The 12286-nt window shown below is 46.4% G+C and overlaps 1 protein-coding gene across 2 annotated transcripts in view; it reads left to right on the forward strand.

The window, feature by feature from the left end:
* Positions 1–12286, forward strand: part of LCMT1 (leucine carboxyl methyltransferase 1) — a 66058-nt gene that overhangs the window by 19547 nt on the left and 34225 nt on the right. For both annotated transcript variants that reach the window (XM_065924528.1, XM_065924529.1), the window contains exons 2-3: positions 4921–5012; positions 7092–7213. In XM_065924528.1, coding sequence (XP_065780600.1) covers positions 4921–5012; positions 7092–7213 — 214 coding nt within the window. The remainder of the gene's footprint in view (positions 1–4920; positions 5013–7091; positions 7214–12286) is intronic.

The following is a 12286-nucleotide window of genomic DNA, read 5'->3' on the forward strand; positions in this document are numbered from 1 at the left end:
ATCAAGAAAGAGCCAGTAGCCAAACTTCCAGGCTGAGGGTCAGCTGCTTGGAAGAAAATCTCAGAGAGAATGTTGGAGATCTCTTAAGAAATGCACCCTCGGGGCATCCCTGGTCGCTCAGTGGTTAAGACTCTGCCTGCCAATGCAGGGGACATGGGTTCAATCCCTGATCCGGGAAGATCCCACCTGCCATGGAGCTACTAAATGCGTGTGCCACAACTATTGAGCCTGTGTTCTAGAATCCGGGAGCCACAACTACTGAAGCCTGCATGCCGGGCGCCCATGCTCTGCAACGAGAGAAGCCACTGCAATGAGGAGCTTCTGCACAACTAGAGAGTGGCCCCTGCTGTCTGCAACTAGAGAGAAAGCCGCGAGCAGCAGTGAAGACCCAGCGCAGGTGAAATAAATACATAAACAAATATTAAAGGAAAGAAATACATCCTCACCAATGCCCTCGGTGACACAGAGGTCAGTATTGTGTGGAAAGGCCCAGACATCCTGAAAGTGAAGGCTTAGCCAGCTTACCTCACTCTTTTTTCTGTCTGTACAAGAGAGAGGGAGATGATGACACTCTGGCCCAATAAAGGAGCTTTTTCAATAATTACAAAAGTAAAATTCTAAGCAATTAAAAAAGAAACATTCACTGATAGTGTTTTTTAAATTTCTTTTTTCAATCTTGAAATTGATGGTGTCTTATATGACGAAATATAGTGTACGTGTTATGAACCTCTTGCCATCCCCAGTTCTTTTAGTTCATAGATTTCTTTCTTTTTTTTTTTTTTTCCCTTCGGCCGCCCTATGCAGCCTGTGGGATCTTAGTTCCCCTGCATTGGGGGTGTGGAGTCTTAACCACTGGACCATCAGGGAAAGTCCGCTAGTACCTGTTATAGATGACTGGTTAGTATTCATTGTGGAGGTGCACTGTTACCTGCTCAGCTGCATTGGCGGCCTGTAAATCCTGAATCACGGTGCTCACCTCCCATCGGACTTCCCAGGAGCAGGGCCCAGCAGCGCCCTCTTCCTTTCTCTTCCTAGCAGTGTGTTAATTCAGCTTTTTATCTTGGCTGCTCTCCCAGGCTAAACTGTGAGATTCTTTTTAACTCCAAGGCATGGTAACCACCGGCAGTCGTCTTGATTTGAGGACTGGGCAGAGACATGTGATGGTAGCCTTAGGAAGCAGGAGTCATGGGAACTAGTGATCGGGGGTCCTTGTGTTATGTCTGTGTGTCTCCCCAAGTGACTGGGGGGTCCTTGGGTTATGTCCATGCATCGCCCCACCTTTCTGTACCGCCGAACAACACTGACTGCGCCCTGAGTGCTGTGGGATCCATCCCAGGCTCCTGCCAGGCCCTGTATGACCTGAGTCCACTTCTCTCTCCAACCTCCTCTCCAGTTTCTCCTGTTTCCTTTCTCTCCAGCCCTCCCTATTTCCTGCTTCTGGAACATTCCACGTCCATCCCCACCCCAGAGCGTTTCTGCCTGCAGTTCCTCCTGTCTTGAATGACTTTTGCACAGCTGCCCTTCTCTAATTCTCTAGGACTCAGCTCAGCCATGCCCTGGAAGAGAGGCTTTCCCTTTAACCTCTGCTATAGCTCCTCCATTCACCATATAATTATATCCCTCGTTTGTCGTGATCTCTGTCTCTGTCGCTTCTCGGTTTTGTTCACCACTGTAATCCAATGCCCAGCACTTAGCAGACAATAAATACTGCTAGACACTCAATAAACATTGCTGGACTGAATCAATAGCATTAAATTGACTGATAATGCTGAGTTGGAAGGAATAGAAACTGCTCCTTGTTATCCAAGAGGGCACTAGTGAATCCAGCGGGGAACACTTAGAGGGAGACAAATTGATCAGCTTTTCAGCAGTTGGAGCTTCTTGGTGATGGGGCGAGTGCCTTCTCTGTGGGGAGTAGTCAGCAGTGGTTCAGTGTTGTCGACAGGATTCTTGCCCTGGATGTTGGGGCAGGAACAGTTTGACCTGTGTTCTCATCACATCTACGTCATCTACTGGTCTTGCTTCAACTGCACATATGACTTTTACCACTAGATGGCGAGAAATGATTCCTAAACCATTGCTTCTTTTTTTTTTTTTGGATAATTGCTTGTGGGATCTTAGTTCCCCCACCAGGGATTGAACCTATATCTACTGCAGTGGAAGCTCAGAGTTGCAAGTCTACTGCCGGACTGCCAGGGAGTTCCCAAGAACACTTTTTTCATAGCGCTTACATACCCAACATACATTGAAACAGAGGTTTCACAAAAGCGGTCCTGACTTCTCCAATATAGTATGATGCTGCTAACTTCTGCTTTACTGTGTTCTACTTCATTTTTTTAAATGGAGATTTGCAAACTATTACATTGATTTTGTGATATGAATGGGTCACAACTCATTGCTTGAAAAGCGCTACTTTCATTGGCCTAGATGCATGTCTTAGTTCCCCAACCAGGAATTGAACCCTTGCCTTTAGCGGTGAAAGCATGAAGTCCTAAGCACTGGACCTCCAGGGAATTCCAGAGAACCACTGTTTTAGACAGCTGAGCAAGTTTGCTTTGTAAAACTCTGTGGGTCTGCTGTTCTCCTTGGACAGTCTGGGCTTTTAGTAAATTGTGTTCCTTAGTACTTTGTGTGTTGGTGTGTTGAGTTGCTGCCTTGAGTAGCTCCACATATGTGCCTCCTTGTGAATGCCCATGGTTGTGGAGACATGGGTGCAGGAGACTGGGGGGCATGTTTGTACCGAATTCAGCAGCTATTGCTGTTAAGGCAGCAGTAAGCCTTGATGGTAGAGGCTTCCCAGGTGGCACAGTGGTAAAGAATCTGCCTGTCAGTGCAGGAGATTCAGGAGACACAGGTCTGAGCCCTGGGTTGGCACGATCCCCTGGAGTAGGAAATGGCAACCCGCTCCAGTATTCCTGCCTGGGAAATCTCATGGACAGAGGAGCCTGGTGGGGCTACAGTCTGTGGGGTTGCAAAGAGTCGGACGTGACTGAGTGACTGAGCCCATAAGCCGTGTTGGTAGGTATGAAGAAAAGAAAAGATGTAAATATGTGTCTGGGAGCTTAGAACTTAACTGGGTGACAGCATACACGCACACACACACTCGCTTTAAGTTTCAGCTTACTTACCAGGCAATGTGGAGTGGATGTATCATGCAGGATATCACTTAGAATGCTTAAGGTTGTAAGTAACAGAAGCCTGACTCAATTTGATGTAAGTGGTAAAGACATTCATTATCTCACTAAATTTTCCTTGCGGGGTAGAGAAGGCTCTGGGCCCCTGGGGGGTGTGGTATGGCCCTAGGGATCCAGATTCCTTCCCTGACTTCTCATTTGTCCTGAGGCTGGTTCCACTCATGATTGCCGGGAGATTTCCAGTGGTAATCAGAGCTTTAGCTCCCCGGCTTGGAACACAGCATCTATCATTCTTGTAGTGTAGACTAGGGTTGAGAACCTTTAGGCTACCCTGGCATTTCCCAAATTGGAGCTGTTTTATTTGTTCCTGGTTTCTCCACCACAGCCTCCTTAAGGGACATGAAAGGACTGACAGAGTCAGGAGAAATACTTTGTTAGTTATTAGTGATATTTGCTATTTATTTTGGGGTCTCCCTTCCCCTGGACACAAAACTTTTGTTTGAGCAGTTACCTGACTAGCTCCGGCCAGTGAGTTTGCTGTGTGAATAAATGTTCGAAGAGCTGTATGAAATATGAGGTGAGCTTACTTGCTGTTTAGGGTCCTGGGAAAGGAATGAATGATGTGTGGGAACAGAGAGGTAAGAAATGACTGCTGGGGAGTGTGATGGGAATGACTGTGAATTTAAAGGTGGATGGATGAGTCTGTTTAAACTTGTACTGGAGCATTGAATGTTATTTGGCTTTTTATTTTTTTAAATTGAAGTGTAGGGGATTTTTTACTGTGTGTTAATTACTGATTACAACATAGTGATTCAGTTATACATATATGTGTGTGTCTTTTGTTTGTGTATACTCCCACACATACGTTCTTTTTTAAAATACTCTTTCCTGTTATGGTTTAATGTAGGATATTGAATCTAATTCTCTGTGCTATACAGTAGGACTTTGTTGTTTATACATTCTGCATATAATAGCCTACATCTGCTAACCCCAGCCTTCCTCTCCATCCTCCCACCAATCCCCTCCCCTTTGACAACCACCAATCTGTTCTCTATGTCCATGATTCTGTTTCTGTTTCACCAGTTCAGTTCAGTTGCTCAGTCGTGTCTGACTCTTTGCGACCCCATGGGCTGCAGCACGCCAGGCTTCCCTGTCTATCACCAACTCCCGGAGCTTGCTCAAACTCATGTCCATCGAGTTGGTGATGCCATCCAACCATCTCAATCTCTGTCGTCCCCTTCTCCTTCTGCCTTTAATCTTCCCCACCATCAGGGTCTTTTCCATTGAGTCAGTTCTTGGCATCAGGTGGCCAAAGTATTAGAGTTTCAGCTTCAGCATCAGTCCTTCCAATGCATATTGAGGACTGATTTCCTTAAGGATTGACTGGTTTCATCTCCTTGCAGTCCAAAGAACTCTTAGGGGTCTTCTCCAACACCACAGTTCAAAAGCATCAGTTCTTCGGTGCTCAGCTTTCTCTATAGTCCAACTCTCATATCCAAACATGACTACGGAAAAAACCATAGCCTTGACCAGATGGACCTTTGTCGGCAAATGTTTCTGTTTCATAGATAGGTTCATTTGTGTCATAGTTTAGATTCTAAATGTAAGTGATATCACATGGTATTTATCTTTCTTTTTCTGACTTCGCTTATTATGATAGCCTCCAGTTGCATGATTTGGCCAGAGATAAATCTCTGGATCCTTGATCTGGTTCCTGGGAAGTTGCCCGTGGAACCTGGCCTGACCCTACTCTCTAATCACCTGTTTCCTTTTTCATCTCTTTCAGGTTCGCAGTGAGCATTGGCTACTGGCAGGACCCTTACATCCAGCATTTGGTGAGACTTTCTAAAGAGAGGAAGGCGCCTGAAATTAACAGAGGCAAGTGCCCAGCTCCTTCCCCTACCTCTCATGAATCCCTGGGGTTCTAGGAATTCATTCTTAAAAAGAGAGTTCTGGGGTGTACTGTCTTCACCAGAGTGTGGAGATGCTCGTTTCCCAACTTCCACACCAGCACAGTGTATTATGAAACTTTTAATCTTTATTCCTCTGGTACATGAAAAATGGTGTTTTACATTCCTCTTATTTTAAGGTGTGGTTAAAACTCATTATTCTGCGTTTAAAAGCCACTTACATATCTTTTACTGTGAGCTGTCTGTTCATGTAGGGGGTTATTTTTGTTCTTGTTGCCCTATTTGTTAGTAACATTGTTAGGTTCTGCAAGTAATTTCTAGCAAGGAAGTCAAAGGATTTGAGACAGGAGTGTGACTTAGTTGCAGCCAGATTGGAAAATTGACCACTGACCATGATTCTTGTGGGTTGGGGGGAATCTTGGCACTGAAGATGGGTCCTGTAGGTGGGTTCTGTAAGAATTGCAAAGAAATGTGTAAGTGGTGGTTCCTGAAGAGAAGGACATGGTAGTTAACATTGAACTGAGGGTAAGATTGGGCAGCAGTTAGCCCAGGCGAGGCCTGGCCAAGAGGCCTTCCTGAAGCCCGCCTCTGCCGCTGTCCAGACAGATTTCCCAGGGAATGTTCTGAAGGCAGGCAGCCGCTGTTCTTCAGAGTCCTGGCCGCATGGCAGCCCCCTTCCTTCTTCCTCTCCCGGGTCCACATCTCTAGAGTGGGGACCTCTAGCCCAGGAGTAGAGCACTGCCCAAACGTCTGAGGCGAGAACATTTTTCCCTCAAACTGAATCCATTGTGGATGATATTCTGCAGCATACAATAAAGATGATTTGCTAGAGGCATTTCCCTAGTGGTCCAGTGGATAAGACGCCATGCTTCCACTGTAGGGAGCATGGGTTTGAGCTCTGATTGGGAAACTAAGATCTTGCATGCTTCGTGGTGCGGCCAAAAAAAAAAAAAAGGTGATTTACTCGAAAAATAAAATGCAAACACAAGCCCAGAGTATTTGTTTGTTTATAAGTCATGTAGGGATTATCAATTGATTATTTATTTGGCTGAACCACACAGCTTTGTGGGATCTTAGTTCCCTGCCCAGGGATCAAACTCTGGTCCCGGGCAGTGGAAACACAGAGTCCTAACCACTGGACTGTTAGGGAATCCCCCCAATTATTTCTCAGCACATTCACTAAAATTTCTCTGTCAAATGACAAAGAAAGGTTCTGCATGCTTCTCAAATTTTTCTCTGAAAGCATTCACACCTTGAGTATCAGGCCTTTAGAACAGATAGCTGCTATCTTCCTGTCTCCCTTCTGGGTTTCCCGTCTCCTTTGTTCCAGCTCCTCACCCTAGAGCTTAACAAGTCCATCAATTAGGCCACCACTTGCTGGTATCTCCGCTTCCCCGCTCTGCCACCCTCACGTTGGTGATGCCATTTTATAAACACAGAGGCTGTAACCCACACAGGATGGAAGTGAAAGGAACAAGATAAGAATCATGGCTCTCTTTGCTTTGACATTCATCTGCCCAATTTCCTGACCTAAAAATGTTGTTTTCCATGTGTGCTCAGTCCCTGAATCGTGTCCAACTCTTTGGGACCCTATGGACTGTAGCCAGGCTTTGTCCATTGGATTCTCCGGGCAAGAATACTGGAGTGGGTTGCCATGCCCTCCTCCAGGGGATCTTCCCAACCCAGGGATCGAACCAGCATCTCCTGCTTCTCTTGCATTGCAGACAAGTTTTAGCAGAGTACTCGTTAACTTCCCCTAGAGCCTTGAAAAAGCACCTTTCCAAGAGGACATTTGGATCAGATGTCTTGATAAAAGACACTTGTCTTTCCTAAGTAACAGGACAGGGCATTTTGTTTTTCTTAAACTACCATTTAATTTGTATTTATTTTGGTCCGACCAGCTAAAAAGGGAGAATTTGAAAGTCATTATTTCCCCTAACCCTGAAGAAGGGCAAAGTGTTGTTTTGCTCTCCCTAGCACTCTGGGCTTTGCACGGATTATTCCTGGCGTCACCAAGTGATAGCTTGCCTCTCTGTCTGTCGCTTAGGATACTTTGCTCGAGTCCATGGCGTCAGTCAGCTTACAAAGGCATTTCTACGGAAGACGGAATGTAATTGTCAAATTCTAAACCTTGGGGCCGGGATGGATACCACCTTCTGGATGTTAAAGGTAAATTTCCCCCCTTTTCTCCAGTCATTTTAATTTAGTTTGTTGAAGATGTTCACCTGGTTCAAAAACTTGAAAAAATAGATTAAAACGGGGTGACAGCCTGTCTCCCATCCCCCACAACTTCCATCAGCTCCGTACTTTATCCCACCAGGGCCCTAGTGAAGATATGTGGATTGTTGCTCACATTTTGCTGCCACAAACAGGGTTATAATACAATTCCTTGGGTACATTTTCCTCTGCACGGGTGGATATGTATCAGGAGAAAGAACTCTACCAGTAGAACTGCTGAGACAAAAGAAGACATGTGTTTGTAATTTTGATGAGAACTGAAGATTTTATTGTTAGAATAACAGTGTCTTAGGTAGTAACATTGGGAGATTTGCAAGACTGGGTAAAGATAACATGATCCAAAGTCTTTTTGAAGTCATTCTCTGATTTGATTCCTCAACTGTTCTGTTTAGGGTTGTTCAAGGGCAGGTGGGATTACACTCAATCACAGGTAAAGGAAACTTGGGTCTGGTTAGTGGCAGACCCAGCGCTGAAGTTCTGGTCTTTGATTTCTGGACTGGATTTTATCACCAAATCTTTTCCCTACAAATATCTCACTGATGGCATTTTTCTTTCTTTCTTTCTTTCTTTTTTTTGGTAGGTTTGTACAGAGTTTTCTTGGTTCTTCTATCAGGTGGCAGTAATGGGTATGTGCATTTCTCCAGATTTCTTGCCGACAGAGAGCAAGATAAATCAGAAGGTATAGGCATAACTCAACCTGCATTATCTGTTTTGTTCCCTGTCACCTGACAAGAAGGTCTTTGGTCTTAAGAACTCTCAACCTTTCTCTTACTCAAAAATGAGTGGCCTCAACATGGCCCTGGTGTTAATAATTTGCCACTACATTCCTCCTTCTGGATAAGATAACTGATATTTATGACGTGCTTTTTTTTTTTTTTAATCTATTTATTTATGGCTGTGCTGGGTCTTCGTTGCTGTGCAAGCTTTTCTCTAGTTGCGGCAAGTGGGACTACTCTCTGGATGCAGGGCCTGGGCTTCTCATTGTGGTGGCTTCTCTCGTTACAGAGCTTGGGCTCTAGGGCACAGGCTTGGTAGTTGTGGCACGTGGACTTCAGCAGTTGCGGCTCCCGGGCTCGAGAGCACAGGCTCAATCACTACCACTCTGTGGCATGTGGGATCTTCCCGGATCAGGGATTGAACTCGTGTCTCCTGCATTGGCAGGCAGATTCTTTACCACTAAGCCACCATGGAAGTCCCTATGAAGTGCGGTTACATACGTGACCTCAGGAATTAACATGAGAACTCTGTTGGGGAAGCTTACACAGATGGGGAATATGGGGTTTTGGAAGTTCTTCCCCCATATTGGACAGCTAGTAGCATTGGGATATGGGCCAACACTGGCCTCCAGCTCATCAAGTTCCCAATTCCTTCCTCTTTTTTCTGCACACAGCCCTGTGGTCACTTGGGGGCTCTTTTCTATGGGTTAGTTGTGCCTCTGTAACACCATGACCTTCGTGTGGTTCCACTGGAATAGAATGCAGTGTAAAAGAGTGTATCGCCAGCATCAGTACGGGCTGCTGGAGAGATCCCTCTTCCTGATACCCTTTGCACATGGTCATGTTTTTTTTTTTTTCTTTTTCCCCCGTCTTGTAGGTGAATTAATCATTAATAAATCTGAGATTTTAATTTCTGAGCAAGGTACACTGAGGCATATGTGCCCCTTGCAAGAAAAAAAGACAAGGGGCTTCCCCAGCGGCTCAGTGAGTAAGAATCCGCCTGCCAAATAAATGCATGAGACAGGGGTTCAATCCCTGTTTCAGGAGGATCCCACATGCCACAGAGCAGCTAAGCCCATGCACCCCGACTATTGAGCCTGTGCTCGAGAGCCCAGGAGCCTCAACCACTGAGCCCATGTGCCGCAGCTACTGAAGCCTTCATGCCCTGCAGCCTGTCCTCTGCAGCAAGAGAAGCCGCGGCAACTAGAGAAGGAGACACTGCACGCTGAAACTTGAAAAAAGCCCACGCAACAGTGAAGACCCAGCACAGCCAAAAATAAATAAATTTATTAGAAGAAAAAGAGGCAAGGAAGGGGACTAGCACAGGGCCTCAAAGTCCTACGTAGAAATTTGAAATCAGTGTAATTATCTGATAATTATATTGATCTAAAGGGTTTTTTTTTTAATCTAAAGTTCTTCTTTTTAAGACAGATATTATCTGGTTTGTTCTCTTAGAGCAAAGGTTGCACAGGCCAAATCCAACCTGCCACCTGTTTTTGTGAATAAAGTTTTATTGGAATACAGCCACGCACATTTATTTACATGTCACGTATGGCTGCTCTGGCACTTGGACAGCAGGGCTGAGTAGTTACGACAGAGATCTTTGGGTCTGCCAAGGCTAAACTGCTTTCTTTCTTGCCAGAAAGTTTGCTAATCCCTGTTTTAGAGCTGTATGTGCCTCTATAAAAGAGCAGGGAAATCTTGTCCATTGATCTTGATGTCTTGGGCTCTTTCCACCTGGGACGGCGCCCCCAGCTGCCCCAGCAGAGGCTCCTGCAAGTCACAGGCTTTCCGGGGCCACGCCCATGTGAGCTCATTCTGTATAATCTCAGGGGCTCAAGACTGAACAGTCACAGATGCCCATCTTCAGGCAGCAGGCAGGAACAGGGAAAGGTGATCTTGTCATGAGCCACAAAAGGGTAAGTGAAACCCTGTAAGGGTCCTCAGTCCTTTTTTTATTGTCATTTTCAACTGGAGTGTGATTGCTCTGCAGTGTTGTGTCGGTTTGTGCTGTACCACAACGCGGGTCAGCGCGCTGCCCTTAGTCCCCCAGTCGTGTCCGACTCTGCGACCCCTTGGACTGTAGCCCGCCAGGCTCCTCTGTCCTTGGGATTCTCCAGGCAAGAATCCTGGAGAGAGTTGCCATGCCCTCCTCCAGGGCATCTTCCCAGTCCAGGGATTGAACCCAGGTCTCCCGCAGTGCAGGCGGGTTCTTTACCATCTGAGCCTCCCGAGAAGCCCAAGTGAATCAGTGTGCATATATCCCCTCCCTCTTGAGCCTTCCTCCCACGCCCCCATCCCGCCCCTCTGTGTCATCACAGAGGGCCTTGATTCTTGGTGGCCCTTGGATTCTGTTTCTGCCCAGCCAGAGGATCAGGTGTGGAGGGGAAGCAGTCTCAATGTTGGCCGCCGGTGAAGCAGTCCATCACGTTGGATCTTTGATGAACCCTCTCTTCCTCGTGGCTGTTCCCTGCTCCCCCCTGGTGGCCACGCTCAGCCCTGGGTGTCTCCCTGCCTCCCGTGCCCTGTGAGCTGCTTGGGAGTGGTGTCAGAAGGGCCACAGCGAATCGCAGAATGAAAAGTTGAAGCATCACTTGCCAGAGCCATTTTGCCCTTTTCTGGAAGCTAAGAAAGAGGATGGCTGTTTGTGAAAAGCTCCCAGTGTGCCTTTTAGAAACTTTCTTTTGACAGTGACCCCTTATGCAAAATTCTTAGGAGGATCAAGTACCCAAGTGCCTGGGAAAGAGCTTTAAAAGTAAAAAGCAATGTAGGACACTATGCTGTCCTTCATTTATTTGCTTTGGATTGTCCTTGTGGTCTTCTGGAATTTTAGGCCTTTTTTTTTTTTTTTTTTTCCAATTTTTAGTAGCTTTTTTGACTGTACTGGGTCTTCACTGCCGCACACAGGCTTTCTCTAGTTGTAGTATGCAGGCTTCTCACTGTAGTGACTTCTCTTGGTTCAGAGCACAGGCTCTAGAGCACCGGCTCAATAACCCCATGGCACATGGAATCTTGCTGGACAAGAGATCAAACCTGAGTCCCCTGCGTTGTCAGGCAGATTCTTAACCACTGGAACACCAGGGAAGTCCCAATTTTAGGGTGTTCTTATTGCTCTGTACCTTGTGAGTAAAAGTTCTTGAAAGGTGTTGTAGAATTTCTTAGCAAAAGTCATTTCGGGGCATCCTTTAAACACGTCCTCCGAATATCTTCAGACAGCTTTTACCTAGCCCTGCTCTGCGGTCGTGCAGCAGGTGTGTGTTGCAACTCCAAGAGTGAACGGCTGAGGGTGGGTGAGCCCAGATTTCCTCTGATGGCAGGAAATCGTGTTATCCCTTTGTTCTGTTGCTTTTCTTTCTTCCTTCTTCCATCCCTCTCCTTCTCCCTCCTTCCCTCTTCTTTCCCTCTTCTCCCAAACCAGATCCCCTGAAATTTTAACTGAGGACCATTTTCCATGTGGGTGGATTTCCTCATTCTGTTCCTTGCCCTTAGGGGTCACCTTCCTACTCATGGTTTCTGCCCCCATCACTCTGTCCTCGGGCAGGTCTGCTCCCACTTCCTACCTGTCCTCTGTCTCTCATTTGCTGTTGTTGTTGTTCAGTTGCTAAGTCATGTCTGACTCTTTCTGACCCATTGGACTGCAACACGCCAGGCTCCCCTATTCTTCACCATCTCCAGGAGTTTGCTCCACTCTTCTCCAGTAGTATACTGGACACCTTCCAACCCGGGGGGGCTCATCTTCCAGCATCATATCTTTTTGCCTTTTCATAGTTTTCATGGGGTTCTTGCGGCAAGAATACTGGAGTGGTTTGCCGTTCTCTCCTCCAGAGGATCACGTTTTGTCTGAACTCTTCACTTTGACCCGTTTGCCTTGGGTGACCCTGCATGTCATGGCTCATAACTTCACTGAGTTACGAGAGTCCCTTTGCCATGACAAGGCTCTGATCCATGAAGGGACCATCTCTCATTCCTGTCTTCATAAATGGTATTCTTAGCTGCCGGATCGCTCAAGTCAGAAACAAGGGTATCATCCTTACCCCGCCTTTTTGTTTGTCCTATCCTACACCAAGGAAGCCCCCACCAGGCTCTGGATATCAGCCCCTTTCTGGGTATGTTGGCCAGGTTGTGGGGTGTCTTGTTTCTTGCTAAGTCTTGGGGTGTGGAGAGCTGCTACAGCAAATGGGGGTGGTGTTTTTGTCTTCACAGCGGAAGATGCATCTGAAAAGTACAGTTGAATTACAGTGTGTTACAGCAGAGTGATTCAGTTATACATATGTCTCTTTCCTTAGAG

Source organism: Muntiacus reevesi, chromosome 2 (genome assembly GCF_963930625.1).
Source record: "Muntiacus reevesi chromosome 2, mMunRee1.1, whole genome shotgun sequence".
Taxonomy (NCBI): Eukaryota; Metazoa; Chordata; class Mammalia; order Artiodactyla; family Cervidae; genus Muntiacus; species Muntiacus reevesi.